The sequence below is a fragment of the Dunckerocampus dactyliophorus genome, chromosome 5, assembly GCF_027744805.1.
Source record: "Dunckerocampus dactyliophorus isolate RoL2022-P2 chromosome 5, RoL_Ddac_1.1, whole genome shotgun sequence".
Lineage (NCBI taxonomy): Eukaryota > Metazoa > Chordata > Actinopteri > Syngnathiformes > Syngnathidae > Dunckerocampus > Dunckerocampus dactyliophorus.
Genome location: NC_072823.1, coordinates 10547716 through 10562688, shown reverse-complemented (window position 1 = coordinate 10562688; position 14973 = coordinate 10547716). Strand labels below are relative to the sequence as shown.

General features: G+C 41.0%; 1 protein-coding gene across 4 annotated transcripts in view; it reads left to right on the top strand.

Moving 5' to 3' along the window:
• Positions 1-63: 63 nt before the first annotated feature.
• eea1 (early endosome antigen 1) overlaps positions 64-14973 on the top strand; it is a 23067-nt gene continuing 8157 nt past the window's right edge. The window contains exons 1-15 of one of the 4 annotated variants that reach the window (XM_054777137.1): positions 64-203; positions 3367-3444; positions 3539-3651; positions 3829-3883; positions 3971-4036; positions 4171-4201; positions 4276-4380; positions 4531-4652; positions 6768-6923; positions 8221-8337; positions 10645-10983; positions 11060-11209; positions 12797-12916; positions 13771-13974; positions 14680-14880. In XM_054777137.1, the coding sequence (XP_054633112.1) occupies positions 180-203; positions 3367-3444; positions 3539-3651; positions 3829-3883; positions 3971-4036; positions 4171-4201; positions 4276-4380; positions 4531-4652; positions 6768-6923; positions 8221-8337; positions 10645-10983; positions 11060-11209; positions 12797-12916; positions 13771-13974; positions 14680-14880 (1881 nt within the window). In that variant the 5' untranslated portion in view covers positions 64-179. Of the gene's footprint in view, positions 204-3365; positions 3445-3538; positions 3652-3828; positions 3884-3970; positions 4060-4170; positions 4202-4275; positions 4381-4530; positions 4653-6767; positions 6924-8220; positions 8338-10644; positions 10984-11059; positions 11210-12796; positions 12917-13770; positions 13975-14679; positions 14881-14973 lie in introns of those variants that run through there. The other 3 variants (XM_054777138.1, XM_054777140.1, XM_054777139.1) reach the window with 3 other exon arrangements.

Sequence of the window (14973 nt, the reverse complement as noted above, 5' to 3'; positions counted from 1 at the left end):
GTATATTTCCAGACGAGATGTGCATTGTGTGTTCTGTTTAGATGAGCCATCCTTCCCCAGAACCGCCCCTTCTCTGTTGCTTGTGCCTAGTCTTAGTCAGGTGTCTGTGGTACAGCGACGTCAACTATCCTTTTGGGAAACTGATTTAACTTTGTGTCCGGACACACGCAGCCAAGGCCATGCTCAGACGGATATTACAAATGGTAAGCTTTTGGGACACCGAGTTGAATTATAACATGTTTTGTTGGGTCATAGCGTTCATTTATTATGTAGCACGTAGGCCTGTCCTTTTCTGGTTTCTGGTGGAGTCGCACCTTTTCGTAAGCATCCTGTCGCGGGTGGGCGGGGTAATGAGTTCGAGCCTATGATGTACGTAGAATGGGGGGAAAAAATATCCCGTCAGGTCGCGGTTAATTTATCAAGCGCTCCTTGTGTTGAGGGACACGATTAGCATTAGCTGCTAACGCATTTCAATGAATCGAAGATAGTTTATTCAGTGGAGTAGCAATCCACTACGTATGTTTTATAACACCAGAACAACAGAATTGTATAACATGACAATGTACAAGGCGTGTCGTGTATGCACGACATCAGCAGCTAACATATATCCTGATGTTTTCATGGTTTCCGTTAGCCGCAGAGTTAGGTTGATTCATCGACCATTCCTCAAATGCTAATTGGCGTTAGCCGCACACCGACTGTTGCTATAGTCTGTATGCTATATGACCACAAATTTAAATGAGAACAAACATGGCAATATTTAATTAATTCAAGTTAATTCCTTATTATAGCGGGGATGTGGTTTTAGCTGTGCTGATAATTTGTTTTTCTCTTAGGTAAGAATTTGCTGTGTCGTTTCCTTGCTAAACATATTGTCACAGGACTACATTTCCCTTGAGGCAACATGCATGACGAACGCTGAAATCTCTGCCCATTAGCCACAAAATAAAATTGTCCCACTTTTGTCTTCTTGGGAAGTGCTGCACGTAACACATCACTGAATTGGGGGAATATAAATGCTCGACCTTGTCAGATCCTCCCCACAGAGTAAAATAATTATTGGTATTCTGTGTAATATGACAAAATTGCTATTTGGCTAATTGTAGTACAGTGAAACCCACTTAAGTCAGTCCGGTTTAATGTGGCCAACCCGAACAACTCAAGTTCCGGTCTACCGTGTTGTTGCTATTATTTAAGAGTGTCTGCAAGTCAACGTTCTCAAACATAGTTGACAGGGAAACAAGACAGTTTTAACCTGGAATCTACACCCATACATACAGTGTGTGTGTGTGTGTGTGTGTGTGTGTGTGTATACAGTATATAGGTATGTATATGTATACGTGTATATATGTGTGTGTGTGTATACAGTATGTATGTATGTATTTAGACTGGGAGAAAGATTTGTGCATGTATGAAAGCTTTATTGTCATTTTAGTTAAGACATAAAACAAAATTACTGCAGAAGTTCTGTTTAGATAAAAGTGCAAAATGTTGTAATGTTAGCGGAATGACGATGAAAACAGCACTGTTTACCTTACAGCAAGACACACTCTACACTTCAATGCAGCTCAGCAACTCTTCTCTCTTGGGGTGGCTCTAACGAGCAGACAACCTGTGAATCACAGCTCAGGACCATACACAATAATTTCTTCGCTACACAATATTATATGAAAACACAAGAATCAAAATTAAAAATGTAAATGAATGGAGGAAAATAGTGGCACCAAACGGTTGTAGGTTAAAAATATCATTTATTACCGCTCATTCTCCTTATGTCCCTGGCCAAAGTCACAAGTAAATGTACAAGTAATGGTTAGTTTCGATTTTGATTTTGGCTACGTCAAAAAACGCTTATGTTGACATCAGTCAACCAGTCCGAGGGGTGTCAAGATAAGCGGGTTCTTTTCTTCCGTTGTTTGCTGTTAATGTGGCTATGTTTAGTATTTGAATTGAGAGAGGGGGTGTGTCATGGTGCAAATTTACAGCTTTTTCCAGGTGTCCAATGATTTTATGTGGTCTAAGTCCAACTCCTGACACACATACTGGACTCTATCAGTCCAAACATTTTTTTTAATTGGCCATACTTATGTAGATGAGGCTGCATTTGTTAGGCCTTCTTCATCAGACCTGCAATGAGGTGACCGTGTCCTGCCTGTGGTACTTCAGAGCATGAGGTGTTACATTGATTGGACCCTGGCCAGTGTTCCATCACATAACCATTATAAGAGCATTTGTAGAACTGCACCACTTAGAGCTATCAGTGAACAAGGCCTGCCGTGACGTGTGATGACGGCTGTGGGAATATTTCCCTGATGTAACCAGATGAGGCCAATGGAAAGATACAGTACTGATTCATCTATTTGTCTGGACCTTGGACTTTCACCTGTGCATTCATTTATCCAGTCCAATGCACATTTCTTACACTTAGAGCCTCCTGTAGAGTCCAGACTCAAATAGCTCATACAAGTTTAGCGTTGTTGGTCCAAACATACCAAATAATCAAGAACTTCTTCCAAGTACTGTAGCTTTTCGCCACAGTGGTCTACTGAATCAATTACCAGGTTTGTAGGTGCAATACATGACCTTCCATGGGGTTCATCTTAAGTTACGCCCACACGATCGAGTCAGAGCCTAAAATTATGCCTGTGGTAAGGTAATAATGCTCAATTTTGATTGACACTGTCAAAGAGGATAATGTTTGTACTGTATAATTGAAGTTTGTAGAGTTGCGCTCCATGCTTTCCACCCTCACCGATGGCCATGAGCTTTGGGTCATGACCAAAAGAACGACATCACGGATACAAGTGGCTGAAATGAGTTTCCCCCTTTGGGTGCCTGGACTCACCCTAAGAGATAAGGTGAGGAGCTCGGCCATCCGGGAGGAGCTCAGAGTAGAGCCGCTGCTCCTTCATATTGAGAGGAGCCAGTTGAGGTGGCTCGGGCATCTCGTCCGGATGCCTGCCGGACGCCTCCCTGGTGAGGTGTTCCGGGCATCCCCAGCCGGGAAAAGACCCTGGGTCAGACATAGGACACGCTAGAGGGATTATGTCTCCCAGCTGGCCAGAGAACACCTGGGGGTCCTCCTGGTGGAACTGGAAGAGGTGGCTGGGGACCGGGAAGTCTGGACGCCCGTACAGAAAGGGCTGTCCCTGCGACCCGGACCCGCATAAGCAGAAGAAAATGGAATGGAATGGAAACCAAACCAAACCATTTTTTTTGGTTCAGTTCTCAGGTGTAACTTAGTGCACATGCTGTTGCCAATGAGTGCATACCATATAAAATGGAATTAATTTATGTGGTGATTGCACTAATTGCTATTGTTCAAGTTAAAGAGATTCTCAAAATATAACATGTCTTCTTTTCCAGACCCCTGGGAAAGCAGGCTCCCAGAATGCAGAGTCAGAGCAACCCAGCACGGACGTTAACCATGACCAAACCTCTGAGGTAGTTGGATAAACTCTTTGATGTCGTCATTTCTTTCAAGCACAGCTGAAAAATTTAAGTGGACTCTTATGAAAATGTGTATCACTGTTTTTAGGGCTTCATCTGTCCTCAGTGCATGAAGTCCCATAGCTCTGCAGAGGAGTTGTTCAAGCACTATGAGTTGTTCCATGACACCGGAGATCTCCCTGCTCATGTGGCCCCTACAAGGTGGGACTGACATCTATTCATTCATCCATTTTCAATATTGGTTATTCTTTTCAGGTTTATTGGGAAGCTGAAACCTCTCCCTGCTGACTTGGGGCAAGAAGCAGTGTACACCCTTGACTGATTGCAAGACAATCACACGATAGATTGTAATTCATTACACTTTCATTCTTCTTCTAGGGAGGACCTTACAATGTTACGGCAGGAGGTGCAAGACCTTCATACCTCGCTTAAGGTATGCTCAACTTTTTAGACTTTATCTATAGGCAGACTGTAGTTGAAATAACTTTATCACATTCTATGTTTTTCCCCTCCTACTTAGGAAGAAAGATGGTTCTCTGGTGAGCTGAAAAAAGAGTTAGACAAAGTCCAAGGACACCTGAAGCAAGTAATTCCTTCAAGATGTTTAACGTATATACTTGCTTCATTGATTAGAAAGGTTTTGAAAAAGTTGGTCATCAACATGATGGCCATGCTTTGTTAGGTGGTATATTGTCACACTGTTTTCCCTCACTCCCACAGAATGATGGACAGATGAGCTCAGAGGATTCAGGTAGTTGTTGCAACCACACACTTGCATAGATAAGACAGCAACAATGTCACTAATGTGTGTTTCTTTGTCCTTAGTATTAGAAATGAAATTGAATGAATCAGAGACAGAAAAGTTCAACATTAAACAGATGAAAGACCTTTTTGAGCAGAAGGCTGCCCAGCTGGCCACAGAGATAGTAGGTTAGTGTGGGAATGTGACTGGGAGGCACAAACCATCCATTGTGCTCTATACAATCCATGTTTTGCGTTTTTTTTAATACCTTTATGTGTCAATGAATTAAGGATTATAAAATCAATAGGATTGTAAAGTAGTGTTGTTGTATCCACCAGACATAAAGTCCCGCTATGATGAAGAGAAAAGTTTAAGGGAAGCTGCTGAGCAGAAGCTTTCTAAACTAACTGAACAGCTGCAGCGAGAGAAGGAGGAGACAGAGAGACTACAGACTGAACTGGTACAACACACTCTACAGTTACCCTATTATTTTTTTTTTTTACGAAAACAGTCAGTTTTCAGTCTGTAATAATTAATATATACGTTTTCATGTGGGTAAAATGTACCAATGTTAAAAAAAGACCACAAATTTTACATCTTTGTCTTTATGCTTCACCGATTGTATTGGCACTGTGTTTCGGTGGTCCTTGAATGCACCACAGTTGCTGTGAGATGCAAAAGTGAAACTTATATAACAATCCACCTGCAAAACTGGCAGCGAGGTGAACACAAGTTAAATAAAATATAGTCGGAAGTCGTTACTGGAATTACAAAAGGCAAGCAGTGTGGCCTCTAGCAGTGAGAGCTGGGACGACCCAGCGGCCTCCGGAGCAGGGGAGCCTCGTACTGCCAGTAGCTGCATCAGCGTAAGGAGCAGGCAGCCACAAAACAAAGTGCGATTGTCACGCTAGCCCATGACTCCGATTCAACTGTTCTATTGATCATTACTATCATTCATTAGTAGTGAATAGCGAGTGACGTGCAGTCAGGGGAGGCAGGTGAGGCAGAATGATTGGGGGGGAGGGGGAATAATAACATAAAATAAATATTTAACATTTGTGCATTGAACTGTATTATAATTGTATTTTCTGTGTAAATCCAATCATTTTAACATTTTCTTAAGTAAAAAATCTCTGAATTTGCACATTTTCTGATCCAATACAGGGAAGAAATCTAAGATGAGGCCCCCATGAATGTGGATTCATGGCTTAGTGGGCACGCCCTGTCTGTCGTCTGAGTGCATACTTGAGTTAAACATTTATTATACGCCATGACTTTCTAGAGTTTGTATAATGTCGTTAATGTAAGTGTGACATCATTATTCTTGATAATTGAACAACAAAATAAACAGAAATGACATACGGGAGGCACTTACACTACCTGCAAGGTGTTTGTCAGCCTTTCCTTGCATAGAGGAAAAGCCAGCTTTTTTTGACTGCCAATACGGAAGATTATATACCCAACCTCACCAGGAAGTATCAGAACTTTTCCTGGAAAAGGAGGGTGCATGTTCTACATATACAGACAAAATGTAAGAACACAAATGTTTTTCAGTTAGTAATAAAAATAAATAGGACTAACTAAGAAGTAGTAGTGGCCAAAAGGACAAGATCGCGGGCACAAACGGCTGAAATGAGTTTTGTCCATAGGGTGACTGGGCTGTCCCTTAGAGATAAGGTGAGAGGTACTGTCATCCTTGAGAGACTTGTTGTAGAACCGCTGCTCCTCTGCATTGAGAGGAGCCAGATGAGGTGGCTCAGGCATCTGGTCAGGATGCTTCCCGGACGCCTCTCTGGGGAGGTGTTTAGGGTACGTCCGACCGGTAGGAGTCCTCGGGGAAGACCCAGCACAGGTAGGCGAGACTATGTCTCTCCACTGGCTCGGGAACACCTCAGGAGCCACCTGGAGGAGCTGGACGAAGTAGCCCAGGAGAGGGAAGTCTGGGCTTCCCTGCTGAAGCTGCTGCCCCCGTGACCCGACCTCAGATAAGAGGAAGAAGATGAATGGATGGATGAACTAAGAAGTATCTGAAAACTATTTAAAAACCTTTATTAACCCAAGTAAATTAGTCTCTGCTTTTTTGAGTTATCCTCTTACTGAACAAACTGTATTAACATAAAAAAAACCTCAGGAGTCAGTGCCTCACCAGTCATGAACCTCACTGCATGTCACTGTGAGTACTTAAACATTTTACAATACAAAATGCGTTTTATATGTGTGTTAGGCATATTTAGGGCTTAAACCGGGGTCGTGCATTTAGCTTGGTAGTTTTCCGTGCTAGTGAACAATGGCAATTGAAGAGAGAGGGTTCTCGAGCTGAATCTAATCATTCCAACAGTCCCTTTTATTGCAAATGTTGACCAAAAATTGGGAGAATGTCAACATCAAGCTAGCAGGTGGGTTTGTAGGGGTAGGAGTGAGTCGTGTGTTTAAAAACTGATTTTTACGGCCATATCAATGACTCACAGATTTTTGCCATTTGCTGGTAAGCTTGGAATGTAACTCCCGCGAAAAGTGGGGCTCTGCTATACTTTATTCTTCTTGTTGTACCAACTGCCTCTGTACTGCCCTCTAGCTGCAGCGTCCAGGAGTGGAGGATGTTGAGGTGCTGCAGAAGGAGCTTGTGCAGGTACAGACACTGATGGACAGTATGACCCGCGAGAGGGAAGAGGAGTCAGAGCGGCTCAGAAACCATTATGAGAAACTACAGGCTAATTTCACTACCTCAGAGGTGAGATGGGTGCAATCTATCTCTTTCCTTTTCACTGCTTGTTTTAAAACTGAAACCCATTTCACTTCAGTTGTCCTTAATCCTTCCTTTAAACATTTCCATCAAGTAACGGAAAAAATGCTATATTTATAAGAGCTCTCATGTGAATGTTTTAGGTTACATTGTATCCCATATGAGATGCTGACATTATGGAATGGTATTTTATATATACCTGATACCAAAGTATCAAGGAATCAAATGATTTCAGAAAACTAGAAATGTCCACCTAATGTTGGTTGTCTAACTACGCTTATAACACATTCTAGACTTGGTGTTTTGTACGATTGGCCGTGGTGGACACCTAAAGTACAATTTGTTTGGCTAGTATGAGAGTTTTGTGAACATAGTATACTGTTGGAAGAGGTAGACCTGGGTTCATTCACTTTAAACTCCCCATCAATGAAAGTTTCTCCTCCCGCTTACTGATAATTGTCACTGTGTACAATAGAAATAGAATGACTGTCAAGCCCAAGGTACGCTTCTTATTCATGAGCACGTGCATTTTGTTTTGTGAAGCCTTTGGCTTTGACTGTTGCATTGTGGCTTACCTTTTGTCTATGTCTGTTCTCCTCCCCTTCATCTGCCTCCACATACTGAACCCCTCACCAACTCTCATTCTTTCAAGATTTGTAAATTTGGAGGTAAAGGCAATTTGACTTTAAGTTTGAGAAATGATTTTCTTTCCGTCAGTATGTTTCCTATTTATGTGTGTTTACATTTGTTTCGTGTTCCTTGACCCCCGTCTCTCATTTCAAACTGAAATACATTTTTTATATTTGTGCACCAGATAATTCTACATTTTCCTATTCCAAGCTTGCAGCAAAATTTGTTACGTTTTCCTGCAAGCGTGCCTTGACACTGAAAAGTGTGCCTTATTGATGGTGGATAATGGTTTATATGTTAAAAAAAAAAGTGTTACTTTAGCGGTTTTCCCATGAAAAAAAACAACAAAAAACAGTGGAGCTATGTAAATATACTGGTCTTTTGTCGGGTTAAAATTCCAAAATGGAATTAATATTTGATATGTTTATTTCAGGCTGTAGCTCTAAAAGATGGGACTCATTCAAAGTGGGGAAAAAATATTAACCTATATTTTTACAGTAGTTTTGGGGAAGTGGGCAATTTTTGCCTACAAGTGTGTGAGTGAATTTTAAGGACCTCTTAAGGATTAATGTCATTCACCCAATTAGTGATTATTTCCGTTCAGGTGTCATGGAGAAAAAACAGCTTTAATGCGTCTCTCCAAACTTTCCTTCAGATGACCATATCCCAACTGAAAGCGGAGCTGGAGAAGGGTCCACAGGAAGCAGCCGTCTATACACAACAGATCCACCAGCTACAGAGTGACCTGAATAACATCCAACAGCAAAGCCAGGTAACATGCACACTATCAGTAACAACTAAATGCAGTAAGGGGTGTGCCAAGTGCTTTTGTCCATATAGTGTATGTGTCCATATAATATTGTACTGTTGCCAAAGGAACTGGTCATCAGGTGACTGGTTCTCTGCCGTTAAGTACAGCAGTGCATTGGTTAGCGTCATTAATCTGTTCTAGAAGGTCTGACAGACTTTAACCAAGGCAAGTTTTCCCTTAGAAAGTAATGTAAATCCAATTAATCTGTTCCAGATACACAAAACACATTTTACAATTATATTTCTACATGCAGAAAATTATGCAAAAATAAATACAAATGACGAATGGACAGCAATTGCAAGTGGAGGGGAGATTTTTTTTTTTTACTGTTACTGTACTCGTGGGGCACAAATAAATATTTACCATGATTTTACCTGTTGTGGACATCCTTGGCAAAGTTTGTAGGTACATTTGTCTGCACTTACAAACTCACGTTGCCTGACGCTGTGTATGTCTGTTTTTTACATTTTTACTTTAAATTGATCAAAAGACGCGTTTTCTGTGTTTGTATCACACAGCACAGCACACAGCATCCTCGCATTGTGTCTTGCTTGCTCCCGCTAGCCGTTGATCCACATTAGCAACAACTTCTGAACACCTTCCATGGTTTGCGGTCACCGTTTTGTTAACACCGTTAATCCTTTCACAACATTTGCTCATTTGATTACGTTGTTGTAATTCAGGATGGTACTTGTTGATGAGGGCTTCCAGTACATCCTGACGAGAGTGGCATCTTTGAACTTTGCGATTAGTCCTTTTTTTTTTAAATTCAATAGTGGCGTTCACCCTCTTTGGAATGTTGCTGTCACTCGCAACATGCTTTGGACTCATCGTGGCTTGTTTAGAGTTTGTCACACTCAATGTATGTGCCTTCCATGCTGCCATCATAAAGGGTCAAATCAAAATCAAACCACATTTGTCATATTGCTGTACGTGCAAATGAGATTGCGTTTCTCTATCAATATGCCAATCAAGTATCGCAACATTGTCTTGGGGTGTGATCTGAGATGGGTGCGTAAACAATCCAAGCACAAATACAACAGTTACGTGCGCCATATTGCATGCTAACCAACCGGACGAAAGCAAGCAAGGCAAAATTTTTGCAAAAATGCGCTAACTGTGGCGGACGTTAACCGAGGTGCCATTGCCTTCACACATAAGTCAGGTTAATGCTTTATAAGCAAAGCCAACAAAACTGGAAGAATCTAGACATTCGCAGAAGACCAGTAACCCGGTCCCACTCCCTATTTAATTATTTGGTTCTTTATTACCCCGTTGCCAAGTTTATACATACTATGGTATTTTCAGCCTGCTGCTGTCATAAAATCTACCCTTTAGAAATGCCATACCGCACTCTACTCTTGAGTGTTAAAGCGTCAGATGCTATCTATAGTTTTATAAGAGGGTTGTTTCCTGGCTTACTTTATGCTACAAGCTGAATTTGGAAGAAAAAATACTGTGCAGAAAAACAAGCCTCAAAAAACAGAACTGAACAGAATTTAAGTGTTTACTTGAGTCACTCAGGAACATTTCAGCTTACTAATCAATGTGCTGTTTAATTGAAAATAAGCGAAAACTTGAACTGTTAATTTACAAGTGCTGTGTACATGCTGTGTAGTCCAGCGGAAACTCCTCCCCACACCACCTTGTTTACTTCTCCAATGACCACCTTGATATTTATTGCAATCAAGCAAAAGCACAGAAAAAATGTGACAAAGAGGTTAGGTACCTTGTTGGGAGTGTCCCTCGCAAGCTACCCAGCATGCTTTGTGGCGGGAAGATGTGGGTGTGACCATATCCATACAGTGCAATGAGTAGGTTATGTTGTGTGTCCTGTGTGTTGACTTTTGTGGGTGAGGTGAATATTTGGATTGCTGCATATGAAATGCTGACCAAGGCAAGCAATAATTGCTTTTGGCTATTTCCTGTGTGACTCAAGCATATGCTGACCAAGGCAGGCAACAATTGGTTGTGGCTATTTCCTGCGTGACTCAAACTTTCCACTTGAGCAATGAAAGCCATGTTGCTGGCTGCTTCCTGTTTTTAAAAACGGTAATAATTTAGAAACGTCCGGCAGGCTGGATTAAGACGTTTGGCGGGCGGGATGCAGCCCTTGGACCATATTTTGCCCACCCCTGCTGTAGACTATGGTTGGAAAGACTACAGTGGACAAATATAATGTACATAATGTATAAAATAAAGCATTACAAGCATCAGGAGGATGGCAGAGTGATATCCCATCTTACTTTGTCTCCTTTCTCCCTTCAGAGTCTTTCTGAAAAGCTAGCACATAAAGAGCAGAAGTATCAGGAGCTAGAGGAGAAAGTAAGGACTGAAACAGCTGCCAAAAAGGCAGGTCAAGAAAGCCTGAGAGAAAAAGAGCAAGTGATCCTGGAGCTGAAGGCCCGAGCCACCAGGGCAGAGGAGTCCCTGCAGAAGGCCCATGCGGAGTTTGGAGAGAAAGCTGAAGAGGTGTCCAAATTGAAGGGTGAGATTACAGAGCTGGAGGTGAAGCACGCAGAAATGAAGGTTGAACGGAAGCAGTTGGAACAGCAGAGGGAAGAGAAGGACAGTCAAGGTGCTCAGCAGCAGACTGAAATCAGTCAGGTGAGTGTAATGCATGGGCATCACTAACATATCTTCTGTGAGGTAATCATCTTGTCTCATCCTGTGCTCTTTCTAGCTGCATTCAAAACTACTGGAGGCAGAGAGACAAGTGGGTGAACTCCAAGGTCGTCTGAAAGAACAGAGGCAGCTGTCTGGGGAGAAACTGAAGGACCGAGAGCAGCAAGCAGCTGACCTTCAGCTCAAACTCTCCCGTGCTGAAGAACAGGTAGACATGAGATTTAACCTCGATGGATGGAATTGATGTCAGTAGAGATGCTGAACACCTGAATAAAACTCAAAAGTAATTGTGACAGATGTTGTAATGCTCACCATTTAAAATACGTAAGTGTAGCTTATACACTGATTTCAAATTATAAAACCAGTTAAAAAAATGCAAGAATTTACATTTTGCACTGTTGGATCCTAAGGAGACCCAGCCTCTCGCCCAAAGCCAGCTGGGGTAGGCTCCAGCATTGTTAAGTTCTTTTGGACATAAGCCAGCTTGCACTTGAAAAGGCTGAGAAGATCGTAGAGGACGCTTTATCAGCTCAACTCCAGTAGATTTTCTTCAGTTTTATTTTGCACCTCGACTATTTACTGAAGCTCAGGTTTTGTTGATAACCTTTGAATCAAAGGGGAATAGCATCACATTACCACTCAAGGCCAAACACAGTTGTAACTTAGGAACAACAATAGTTGTTACATACCAGTGGTTTTGCCGGTCTGCTCCCGCTACAATGACATTTGAAAGTCTTTACAATGCTGTTAGAGTAGTACCGTCTGTTGTTTGCTAAATTCACCAATTATTTACTTTGTGCAACCACCTAGCATCATATAATGCTTTGTCATAGTTATGTCACATAGATATCAAACAAGTCAATTTGCCATCATTAATTAGGCATCAAGGATTTGAAAGACAAGCACTTTTAGCATCATAATCGTCATGAAAATTGTCATACTCTTTGATGGATGCACTATTTTTGACAGTATATTCTCAAATAAGCCAAGTACGACCAAACAAGCATACTTCCGAGACCCTACTGAGGACCAGCTTCATAGAAAATGGATGGATGGATCTTCGGGGGGTTCTAAGCTTCAAAATGCAAAAATAAGAGAGTAAGACAAAAATATTGCAGTAAAGAATTTATAGCATACAACCATTAAACTGAAATGGGCTGTTCATCAAGTTGATCAATGGTTTTAAGACCATAGCTAAAAAAAAGACATTGGGCCTAAAACTTGACTTTTTTGTTCCATAACCTTCAGGAACCTTTAAAAAGTTTCAAATGACTGTCTTACTGCATCCAACCTCAGCAGCAACAGCACGCCGTGAGAGGCCTTGCTTATGCAGCTCAACAATCCGACCTCGTTCAAAGAGAGAAAGCTTTTTTGCCTGCGCCATCAAGAGATCATGATAGTGTCAATACCTGACAGAAAATGACATTGAATCCACATTTTTGTGAAGATTTTGGCTTTTAAAAATTGTGGTCTTAAAACTTTTTATCAGCTGATGAACAACCTATTTCGCTTTAATGGTTTGCAATAAATTGACCTTTTTTTCTCTCTCTCTCTTCTCACCCCCATTTCTCTTTGCATTTTGAAGCTCTACGAAGAACCTCCTTAAGAGCCAACGGTGCAAAATGGAAATTATTGCCATTTTTCAACGCTTCTTCAAATTTATTTGTATTATTTATAAAATGAGCAATCTGAGCCTGGTACACTACAGGACAGAAATAGAAATATGAGCATAAATACATAAATGAAGGAAAATGTATTGACAATACATGGAATACTGTTTTTTGTTTTCTTTTAGATGAAGGAAAGTGCCAGTAAGACCACAGACCTGCAGCACCAGCTGGAGAAATCCAAGCAGCAACACCAGGAGCTGCAGGCACTACAACAAAATACCAATGGCAAACTGCGCGAGTCTCAGGTATAGATCACAGACATATAGATCACAGACATTGAGTCTGGTACCGGTACTGCGAAAATCCCTCCATACTCTTTACTGTTCTCTGGTATTACCACATCGAACCTATTGTGTAGAGATATGGGGTAACAACTATAAAAGCAATCTTCACTAGCTAAATGTCCTGCAAAAAACATAATCCATAATGCCGCATATAGCCAACATACAAATCTTTTATGTCTAAAATCACAAATATTACAATTTTCAAACAGCTAAAATTATGCATAAAGCAAACAATAACCTGTTACCCAAAAATGTCATACAATACATTTCTACAAGAGAGGAGAAATATGGTCGTAGTGAAAGACTCAACTTAAAACACTTATACGTGAGAACAACGCTAAAAACCCACAGCATTTCAGTATGTGGAATCAAATTTTGGAATGGATTGAATAAGGAACTCAAACAAAGCACTAAGATGAGCGACTTCAAGGAACAATTCAAGCAGTTGATGTTTGCAAAATACAAGGAAGAAGAGTCTTGAACTTGTTCTGTTATGTCTATGTTATGTCTATGTATATGATTATTATTATACCGATTACTAAGTATGGTTATTATTTATTATGATTGTGAGAAAACCCTGACATTCATATTACCAGATGGATACATTACTTATGTATGTATTAAAAAAGATCACATGAAATACAGGAAGTGAATAAATGCATTGCAACAGATGTAAAACAGATTAAATAAGCTTTGCTTCTTACTACTCCTTTTGGACATGTGGAACTGTTAATTGTACTATGTGATGTATTCCAATGTAACTTGTACGCATGTTTAAATAAAATGAAACCATTACCCGTGTTCTCTTGCTGTAGAATGACCTTGAGCAAGTGTTACGCCAGATTGGAGATAAGGACCAGAAGATTCAAAACCTGGAGGCTCTGCTGCAGAAGAGTAAGGACATTGTGAGCCAACTGGAAGCTGAAAGAGAAGACTTGTGTGCCAAGATCCAAGCTGGGGAGGGAGAGACTGCTGTGCTTAACCAACTCAAAGAGAAAACCCACACACTACAAGAACAGGTACACACACAGAAACATTACCGGTCAGTTGTGGAAGTTTCCAGAGGTATTAATTGTATCCGACTGGGAGAAACCCAGTCTTTGGTCCACTAAGTCTGCCGTAAACATTTTGTCATTGTTTTATTAAGATGGCATTCATTTTCGTTTGTACATGAGATCTCAACGTAGGCCAAACATGGTATCTCGTCATGCAATTGTGACCCTTTTTTTCTCTCAAATGTTCATTTCAAAGATAGAAATTTCAACAGCGGGTGGCCGTAGTTAATAGAGGTTGGGCAAGGTGTGTCCTGATATGGACTTGAATGAAAAGACTAGGTGGACAAAAAGTGGTTAAAAAGTATAGAATAATGTATAAAATAAGCAAATATAAAAAATGTTTAAACAAATTTAAAATAAAAAAGGTTAACATGCAACATTGCCGAAGTTGACACAGACATAATAAACATGTATGGCGGAGTCACAATGGCAGGCCACAAACAATAACAAATGAGGTGTGATAAGCGTTTGGTACAAGAAAGAACTATTCATTTATGTGGAGAAAAATATGGTTAAGTTACACAGATGTCCAACATTGAGGTCTAAAGCCATGCTACCTCTCTGAAACAGCACAGAGTACGATACAGTACAGTTGTGTGCCATCGACAACCACAATGATAAACATATTGTCAAAATAAGTACCTCACATCTTTTTTGTGCAATATTAAGGTATCCCAGTTGACAGACAAGCTGAAGAACCAATCAGAGAGCAACAAGCAAGCCCAGGATAACCTCCACAAACAAGTTCAGGAGCAGAAAAGTCTCCTGCGTTCTTCACAGGATCGGGCCCACACACTGGAGACTTCTGTCACTGAGCTCACTGCTCAGCTCACAGACAGCAAGGAGAAGGTGACCCAGTTGGACTCCCAGGTAGGCTCCTATTGCTATTGCTATCGCTCCTAATGCTGTGTTTTTTTACTCTAAACGACAGTCAGCTTTGTTCTGGGGGGGGCGAATCCCAAT